At 47.6% G+C, this 10,441-nt stretch overlaps 1 protein-coding gene across 1 annotated transcript; it reads left to right on the top strand.

The window, feature by feature from the left end:
• Positions 1–2,370: 2,370 nt before the first annotated feature.
• Positions 2,371–3,567, top strand: Glct-1 (ceramide glucosyltransferase). Its single transcript, NM_001142340.1, has one exon. It carries the CDS (start codon positions 2,371–2,373, stop codon positions 3,565–3,567), a length of 1,197 nt encoding a protein of 398 aa, NP_001135812.1.
• The last annotated feature ends 6,874 nt before the right edge of the window (positions 3,568–10,441 follow it).

Genomic DNA, 10,441 nt, shown 5'->3' with positions numbered 1-10,441 from the left:
TAATGTAATAACGTAATCTCAGCGAATAGTTCAAATACTAGCTTTAATCGTGTTGGCATTCCCAATAACCTTGACTAAGAGTCATAGTAATATGTATGTATATAGGGGAGTCCTTTGATGCAATTTTGGAAGCAAATTCAGAAAATCAAATCAAAATGAACTATCGTTAAATTTTCGGATCAAAACTGTTTCGATTTAGTGTCCATTACAATAATTAGAACCTCCCACTTTACTTTGATTTAATCCCCTTTCTTATTAATTTTATAAGGCATTTTTTATTTAAAACTGAAAACGTTTAAATAATTTTTGCGTTTTTCGGGGGATACTCGTTTGTATTAGTTAAGGCAAAGTAACTTAATTGCTAGTCGCTGGAAACACAAAAATAACCATACCAGGAATTAGTCATAATGGGCAACTTTTCTTTAATTAGTTCTCAAGGAGAAACTCGGTATGGGAATCCACTTTCTCACCTTTCAGCTGTTAATGATGCTTTAAGGCGTAGGAAAGTGCTACTAAACAAAAGTTCATAATCATTATTCTAATTATCAATACAATATTATGTGACTGACACATTTTTTATACTGACCGCCAAATCTTAGTACATCACGTTACGGTCACTAATGTGTCAATATTAATATCAGATAGCCGAGACAGGTGGGCGATGATTTTTTAAAAAACAAAAAGTTTATATTATCTAATCCGTTTTATTACAAACTTTTTGAAAAATTAATGTAAAACGAAAGTGATACCTTTCTCTGGCAAAAGTAGGCCAAGCAATACATACGCTGAACAATCTGATATTAAGCTCATTAATGAAAAGCATAGAAACTTGCGCGCGATTATAATTTAATCTGTCAATTTTTTTCTAATACTAGTCTTTTACGTTTTTCAATGAGACAAATGCGTTGCCTCTAGAAAGTATACTTAGCCCCGCACTCGGAGCGAAGTGAAAAATCTTACGATTATTGAAATTTCATCGTTAAGAGTTGACTGCCCTTCGTTGCGTAGAAACCCGATAAAATCATTATCCCCACTTTACTGTCTACTATGACAAAATTATCAATCCGAGTACGAACGTTCGTTTGCAACTCCTGCAATACCTGAGAAAAACGCGAGACTCGCCGCGCATGCACTCTGCGGCTCACCGTCCCCCCGTCCGCGACGGCGGAATGCCACATAAGAGGGGAGAGAGCGAGACCTGAACCCACACACACACACAGAGAAATAGACTCGAATCAAGCCCGACTCTGCGACGGTGGCTCAAGCTGTTGCCACTGCGCGCTCGTGTGTGTGAATAAGGACGGAAAGGTGGGGCGATCGCTAGTCTCTCTTCTGTCTGTCCTGGCGCGTTCGCGGCAAGGAAGCAGCGAGCGCTAGCGAGTGCCGAATCGACCGTTCGCCGCTTCGGTTCGCAGTAGCCGGCCTGTGTATAGAAGTAACAGCCCGCGAATCAGACGGGCAGAAGGAGAGAGTATTATTTATCGTGCTGTGCATCGGCGAAGCAGCATCCGAGTGCGTGTCTCTCTCTCTCTCTCTCTCTCTCTCTCTCTCTCTCTCTCTCTCGCCGTGCGTGGGTGTCTATGCATCTCGAACCAAGCCAGTTCCTGTGCTCTCCCTCTCTCTTTCCGGCCGCCATCACCGCCAGTGCTGCAGCTGCAGCAGCAGCAGCAGCAGCAGTGAATTCGGGAGAGAGTGTACGCGTCGCCACCGGCATAGCGTCCTTGTGTGTAGCCGCAGCAGCAGCAGCGGAGAGAGAGAGGGAGATCCGAGTGCCGAGAGAGAAAGAAAGGAAAAAATCGCCCGCTGCTGCAGTGTCCTTCTCTCCGAGCGCGTAATATGAGCGAGAGGCAGGGAAACAGCAGTGCCTCTCGATGATTCCGACGAGCGCCAGCTACAGCAGCAGCAGCGGCAGCTTCGTCAGGGTGGAGCAGGGATGCAGCGGCGGCGCGGCGGAGCTGGCATCGCCGCCCTCCTGCTCTGAGGATGAGGCTCAAGAGATGCTGGGGCAGTTCGGCAGCAGCGCTATGAGTCGGCCTCGACAGCATCAGCTAACCTCGTCCTCCTCGACGTCGAGCAACGGCGCCGCGGCGACGAGCCGCAGGTAGGGATGACGCCGAGGCTACATAACCCCACCGGCCGCTTGAAAGCCAGCCCGCGGCTAAGCTGTGCGTAGCGTCACTCTCCTCTTCTCTCCTCTCTCGCAGTGTGTATCGTGTGCGCGTGTGTCGTGATTCTACGAAAAGGGAGAAGAAAAACAAGGAGAAAAGGGAAGCGAGAGTTTTCAAAAGGAATAGAGAAAAATAAATAAAGTAAATAAAGCGGTGCGCGCGTGCGGCCGCGCAGCAGCGGCAGATGTGCTCGAGTGAGAAGATGAACTCCATGCTGTACACCCTGTACGGCTTTGCTGTGTTCTTCATGGTGTTCTGGTCGGTGATGTGGATCGTCCACATCCTCGCCCTGATAGCCGGCCGCTGGAAGCTGCACCGCAAGCTCGCCCAGGTGCCGAGCTACGAGACCCCCCTGCCCGGCGTCTCGATAATCAAGCCCCTCATGGGCGTCGATCCGAATCTCTTCAGCAATCTCGAGACCTTCTTCCAGCTGGACTACCCGATCTACGAGCTGCTCTTCTGCATCGAGGACGAGCAGGACCCGGTGCTCATGCTCGTGCACAAGCTCATCGACAAGTACCCGGCCGTAGAGACGAAGCTCTTCGTCGGCGGCCGGGGCGTCGGCGTTAACCCCAAGATCAACAACATGCAGCCGGCCTACGAGGCCTCCAAGCACGAGCTCATCCTCATCAGCGACAGCGGCATCCGCATGAAGGAGGACACCCTCCTCGACATGGTGAACTACATGACCGACCGGGTCGGCCTCGTCCACCAGATGCCCTTCACCTGCGACCGCGAGGGCTTCGCCGCGGCCTACGAGAAGATCTTCTTCGGCACGGTCCAGTCGCGCATGTACCTCGCGGCGGACCTGCTCAGGATAAACTGTCACACCGGCATGTCGGCCCTCATCAAGAAGACGCTGCTCGAGGAGGTCGGCGGCCTCAAAGCCTTCGGCGTCTACCTCGCCGAGGACTTCTTCTACGCCAAGAGCCTGACCGACCGGGGCTGGAAGATCACCGTCTGCTCGCAGCCCGCGATGCAGAACAGCGGCCACTGCGAGGTCTACACCTTCCAGGCGCGGCTCAGGCGCTGGGCCAAGCTGCGCGTCGCCATGCTCCCGACGACGATCGTCCTCGAGCCGCTCAGCGAGTGCCTCATCCTCGGGGCCTGTGCCAGCTGGGCGGTCGGCCTCCTCTTCGACTGGGACTCGCTGCTCTTCTACGCGGCCCACATTGTCCTCTGGTTCATGTTCGACTGGACGCTGCTCTGCGTCGTACAGAACGGCCCCCTGCCCTTCAACCTCATCGAGTTCGTCATCGGCTGGCTGCTCTGCGAGACGACCAGGCCCTACCTCTTCGCCCAGGCGGTGCTGGACCCGCTGATACAGTGGCGCTCCAGGGTCTACAGACTCAAGTGGGGAGGACTCGCCGAGGAAGTCAAGGCCAAAGTCAAGTACTGAGAGCGCACGCACCGGGACGTTGCGACTCTGATGTGCTGCTGTTCTTGTTGTTGTTGTTCTCGGTGCAGGTGCGGTGTGTTCTCGAGACTCGATTACTTAAAACAGACGAAAACAAAAACTTGCGCGCGATTTCGACGACGACGACGACGACGACGACGTCGAGGACGACCAAGAAGCAGAAGAAGAAGAAGTGCGTGTGCGTGCGAGTGTATAGTCCAGTGCACGATCATCTTCGTCGCACCTGCCGTCGCTGCTACTCTTTTTCTATATATGTATATCGAGGCTTCGAGCGATCTTTGTATACGTGTTTCTCGCGCACACGCGCGTGTGCGCGCGGGGACACTCGTCGGACCATCTCTCTCTTTTTTCATCTACGATGTATATTACTTACGTATAGATATATCGCATCATACGACTAATTAGCGACAGTAGCTAATAGACCGTCTCTTTCTCTCTCTCTCTCTCTCTCTCTCTCTCTCTCTCTCTCTCTCTCTCTCTCTCTCTCTCTCTCTCTCTCTCTCTCTCTCTTGGTCTACGATAACCGCGTACGGGCATGTGTGTGTGTGAATGCAGCTACTGCGTCCGCATGCGCGCGCCGGGCAACGTGACGTCGGCTTTGTCGTCAGAGTGATTCTCCTCTTTATTTTTCATCGCTCAAGGTGTCCGCGCACACCTGGTTCTCTCTAGTTTTTCCTTCGAAGATCGAAGGCTACGAGTGTAGTGCAGTTTTCGGATATGATATCACGTACTCGAATCAAAACTCAGGACGGAAAATTTGGTCCCCTCGTTTATCATTATCAGGGTATTGTTTTCAGCGCCGTTACCGCGATAACGACGATATCAAAGCCGATAGCCCGGCGAGCACACGTGGTGCGTGTAATGTATAAGAAAGAGGATTGAACGAAAAAAAAAATTATTTTTCGTCGATACTGTATAACTTGCGATGCACGACGACGAAAGAAAGCTCGACAAGCGCAGAAAAGTTCCGACTGTGTGCGTGTGTGCAGCGCGCCTGTTTAAGTTGCTCGGGGTCGCGGACAAAGACTAAGGTCGAAGCACCTACGGTTTCGCGTGCATTTGCGGTGTGTGTGTGTAAAGAAAGAAAGCGCCTGCACTATGCATGGCTTTGTTTGCCCAAGCCTTGTGTCCGACTTGAATGTCGAAAGGGCGGAATTTTGGAAAGCTTTCAACTATGTTATTAAATCGAAGTGAACAAATTTAGAGAATACTCCCGGAAGCCAAAACGACTTGTGCATCGTGCTTCGATCTCGGTTTTCTATAAAAGCGCGCGACAGCAGCCGAGGCGTGGTAGCAAAAAACGAGGTCGAGGGTCAACCGCACGAGGTTGGAATCGAGTGTTTATGCACACGCACGTGGCTGTATAATGAGCAACGGCGGCTTGATTTTCCCGCATCGGTTAACGTTTTCCGTCGTCCACTCTCGATATGCATGTTATTATCATCGGGCCGAGAGACGCATATAAAGAGTACGTGTCTATATTAGGGTACATACATATAGCTTTTGTTCGTCCTATACATACATATGTATATTGTATACATATATACATACGCGAGACTTGCCGACGAGAAGTGATTTCCAATGTGTGATATTAAGTATATGTCTCTCATATCGACGTTCACGTCTCTGTTACGCGCATGCTTTAATCGAAATCGCTGCGCGACGCACCTGTTTAGCCGCGGTGTATCGTACTTTCCGTGTCATACGTCGTGCACATCGTTAGATTCGAATGTTTCGGCGCGCTTGCATAATATTCATCATAAGCATCAACATGGCATCGAGAAGAGAATCATCCGAGTGTAAACGCGTGGGCGGGTATTCCGTGCGACGAAAAAAGGTACATAAAGTATAGATGCGCCGTTTGAGGATCTCGAACGTACGATATATATATACACATACATTCATACACACACACACACACACGCACACACACACACACACGACACATTGCATTACGTACTTTATTTTTGTGTACGGTAAAAATTGCGTTCTTTCTCGATCGGGTCATGCACAATTCATATCAGACTACGAAAATATGTATATGGATATGTAGGTGTACATATATATCTTATGTAATATATAGATAATAACGTACGAAACATGATAAACATTCGAACAAGCTAACTTCTAAGTAGGTATTTATATAATTCATATGCATCGCATATAATTCAGAAACAAAGCAGCAATACATAATTCGAACGAGAAAAAAACTTGTTATTGCGACGTTCCTTCGTTAAAAAAAAAAAAATTTTTTCCATTACTTTTCGCGAGTTTATCGCTCGAGAACCAAAAGTCGTTTAGTTTCCCGTTTAACATTTAGGTTATAGAAGCGACGATAACGCTTGCTGTTTGCGAAGCGAGTTGACTCGTCGTCGGAATGCGCGAATAAATGCTGTATTTTTTTATACGTCATGCGAGAGCGTTTCTCTCCCTGTGTAAGTGCGTGTGCCGTGTATGTATACGCATATCGATATATGCACGCGCATATCTCAGCGTTGTATACTTTTTTTACGTCCGGACTCGTATTATTTATTACGAATACGCATGTTGAAGAAACCTGGTTCTTCGGATTTTTCATTTTTTTTTTTTGTAAACGCAAGCGTTCGACTTTTAGTTCTTTCGTTATTACAATTGTGTTTTGTAAAGGAGAGTATGCGTGTGTGGGACGAGAAGCTGATCGTCGAAGAAGCTGTAAACCTGTATAAATTTTTAGGAGCGTATGCTTTTTATATTTTTCGTTTCTCGAAAGTCGAGAAGCCGACGAAGAAGTTCTCTGAATATGATTTTGTCCATTTTACGCCAAAAGTTTGCATTAAAGTGAATTTTTACTCAGAACAAAACAAAAATGCCTTGTTTTTATGCTTCATTTTATTTTCGTCCATGTACACTTTATTCAATCTTTCTCGTTCCTTTTCTTTTCTTTCGTTTGATTTCGCTGCGCTTTATAATGTGGGAATTGAGGATTGCATGGACAGGATTTCCATGGAGAATCGAAACACTCAGTAGTTTGTAGTTCGTATATTGAAAGAATGCTTAGTTGTCTAGGGGTTTACACTGAAGCTCCCATCCGTAGTTTCTCGTCGGCTGACCGACTCAATCTGCCTCGTCGCCTGCGTCGGGCCCTCTCGCAGACCGACGCTCTCGGCCGACGGCGTCCCTCCTTCCCTGCGCCCCAGCGGGCTCAGGTAGGTTAGAACGCTGCCGCCGCCCCTCGCTCGGAGGGCTTCGGGGAGCTCCGCTGGGACTCACTCAGGGCTTGGGTTTTCCCCGTGACACGCTTCGGCTGTGCGGGGCAGGTGAAGCGTCGTTTCGCCCGCCGCCATCTGCAACGGGAAAGCTTCGCTTGGCCTCTGAACTCGGGAAGCGCGGAAATGCCCTCCCACAATAATATCGCAAAGTGTAGTAGTGCACATTCGTTGCCTCTCTCTGTCAATATTTACGAATCACCGCCAAGCAGTGCAGTTGAAATTGAAACGTAACCCGTTCGTTCGTTGCCCGAACGCGCGTGAGCCAGAGATAACAGGCGCGTCTTCCTTTCTTGTGTTACAGTGTCGCGATGCGCGTACGTGTACGTGTAATCGATATCATTTATGATGTTTATACCTGAGCCACTGCGTGATCCGATTTATCTCGTTAATTACGAAAGTTTAAAGTACATTTCGGGAGATATGGAGATGCTCTCTCGTCGGCGTGGGCGTATTTTTCGTGATTTTTTAATTGAGTGGCTTTATTAATTCGAGTTCGCAGACGGTCAATTTTCCAGCGTAATAATTAAGTCTATGAATCGACGTCGTGCCGCCAGAGATTTAATTGAAGTCAGATTTCATACGATTAAACTTTAGTGAGCGAACTATTCAAAAAGTCAGTCCATCGCTCGGGCATCAACTTGTCGCGCTTCAGGTGTTGCCGCCGACAATGGGCGCGAATCCACGGGAATACGCAGGAGCGTGAAAAATTTTCCCGCGATTATGCGCTCGGCTGCAGCGAACAAACATCCGGCGCAGCTCATATGCACTATGCGTGCCGTACGGTCCTTTTATTCTCTCTCTCTCTCTCTCTCTCTCTCTCTCTCTCTCTCTCTCTCTCTCACTCCTCGTGATTATTGCGTAAGTGAGCGTCACTTCCTCGCGGACGGTTTTTTTGCCATTCGGCCTTTTGTCTTATCTCCGCGTTTACGATCAGGAGGGAGTGTTTGCAGTTTCGTTGCTTCGTCTACTGGACTAACGTTGAGCGAGTAATACGAATTTATCAATTATTCTTGAGCAATCACACCGAATCATTCTATATAGAAACTCGCAGACCCCGCTTCGAATAATCGGCTAATTTCCACGCGTCGGAGAAAAGTATGCCTCTCGAGTGTACTCACTACACGCCGTGCGTGTATTTTTAGCCGTATGGAAGAAAAAGAAGAATTAACGCGACAAAGAGATCCAGCGAGCTCCGCGCGTATATTTACATAAGGTGCCCGCGGTGAACGTGTGCGCTTAGACACACACACACACACATATATATATATATATATATATATATACTCTCTTGTTTTGTTGCGCGGAGGCCGTTCGCGCGAATTATGAGAAGCCTATATATATAGGCACTCACGCGCTGAGGTTAACGCGCGCTCGCGGCTTTATCGCCGGGCGTGAGAGAGAGCATGTTTGGACTCGATGAATATTTAGAGCTGCGGGAGTGAGTCGTCGCGATTCCGATAAGCGCGTAATTGACGGAAAAGCGCGTTTTTCGCGCGTATAATAACAAAGGATGCATTAAGAGTATAGTGCGTGACCTTAGTCCGTATAAAACAATTGATTCTCTCACGCGGTGACTCACGTGCGCGAGTGCTAATCGAAGTGCTCTGAATAACAATTTTTTTTATATTATTCACCGGCGAATCGGATACAGCTCGTACTTGAGTGAGACAAACAGATAAAACTGCATCTAACCGAACTCAACCTGCATCTGCTTACGCCGCTATACTCGATTTTCCGGCTTTTCTCACAGCCCGCGCCCGACGGCTCATTTGAAAAACATTTCGTTATACCAAGTCGGTTCTCCGGAAGAAAGTAAGTAGTAGAGAGAGAGAAAAAGTGTCATCGAGACCGAATAATATTTCGGAATCGCATTAATCGAGGCCCTAATTCGTCAAAAAGACCGGTACAGCCACTGGCGCTCTCGAGAGATTCTGCTGCTCTGGGAAAGAGTCGGAAAATCGATCGGGGTTAAATCCACGGCTGAGAGAGTCGGAGATGCATGGAACTAGGCGTTGAAGAAGTTCTTGACGTCACGGCGCCGATGTGCACTTTTCGGATTTATGTGTCAGTATTGGGGCTGTATTTTCGATTCGAAAATTGCTTGTGCTGGTAAAGCGGATTACGAAATCGGCTCTTCGGTTATCGCGTTATATTATACATGCGGAGCTGATACGAACTGATTTACACGTGTAGATTATCTTTATATTTTATTTATACGCCCGATAGCACTAATAGGTTGTGCATGCGAGGGTCGAACGTATATCGATCCTTCTCGCAATTATTATCACTTGCACCGACGGCGAACGGACGAGTAATTTTTTTTTCAATTTTGATATTTCTCGAAGCACACGTTATCGTATATACTAATACGTATACACGATAGCGATAATTGGAGCCGCGCATTCCGTGCTACAAAAATCCCGGGCGTATATTCTCGAGACTTTCGCTCTCTCGCGGCTTATCTGTAAAGAGGCTTCTTCCTGGAAAATCCCTGTGCGGCAAAGCCACTTCGAGCTACTCGTTTGATTCAATAATCCACATACTCTTCGCACTGTATATATTCGAAAAATTCTTTGTGTTTTATTCAGCTTTCGCTATATATTGTTGCGTCTGCGCACTGCTCACTCTCGGCGGTATTAGCCTTCGATGCAAACTCACACCTATCGCACGTAACGTAAGCTAGCTCTTCTAAACGGCCTTATATACACACGCCGCCGGTTCAAGGTCGCGCACGGCGCAGTACATATACTCGATTCGCGGCGTGAGGAGTGTTTGTGTCTGACTGCTGTATACGTGTACGTGTGTGCATATAGACAATGCGCTCTCGCGAGGGCGAGCGAGAGATCGGAGATTTTCGCGGGTCTTTGTTCTCGCGCTGGAGAGAAAGAGCTGCGACGTTGTACTCTCGAGCGAAGTCAAGAGTGGATATGCATTATGCGTGGATTTATGTATATTGCTGTTTTGTTTTCGTTTTCTCTTCTTGTTTTCTATCTTAATCACCGAGTTTTAGTGTCGGTAAACTTTCGAGCGTTTTTACAATAAGTCGAGCACGAAAAGGTGTAGCATGATAAAAGTCGAAAAGTAAGAAAGCTAATTGGTTGTGCATGAACCGAATCGCGCTGAATTAGTATATAACATATCATTTGCGCACCGCGTTATAATTCAATTTTCGATTGATCAATCGAACCGCAGTGTAGAGCAAAGCACAAATACGATCATATCATTAGTCTATCTTATTAAATCGTTGTAAAAACCCCATGTGTGGCAAAAATTAAGCTTTGATTACGAAAGCGTATATAGATAACCGTCGTTGCCAAAAGAAAAAAAATCGTTATACGTTGTACACGTGTCTGTATAGAAGAATTCTTGCAATAATCTAACAACCGAGATCCTATTATACGTAGAGGGCAATAACGAATCGTACACATACCATTAAAACTCGCGCCGCATCGAATCATCATATCATTCTCTCATCGTATCGTATATACATAGCGCAATATCTCGTCGTGGGCGACGGAGAGCAGGAATAAAAAGGACGTCGCGACTTTCATTCTCGTCCGTTATGCGGAATTTTTTCTCGACCTCGAATCGCCCTGCTGACGCGCGGC

Source organism: Nasonia vitripennis, chromosome 3 (assembly GCF_009193385.2).
Source record: "Nasonia vitripennis strain AsymCx chromosome 3, Nvit_psr_1.1, whole genome shotgun sequence".
In the NCBI taxonomy this organism is placed as follows: domain Eukaryota; kingdom Metazoa; phylum Arthropoda; class Insecta; order Hymenoptera; family Pteromalidae; genus Nasonia; species Nasonia vitripennis.
Note: the sequence above shows the minus strand (reverse complement) of the source record. Positions and strands in the feature narration are given on the sequence as shown.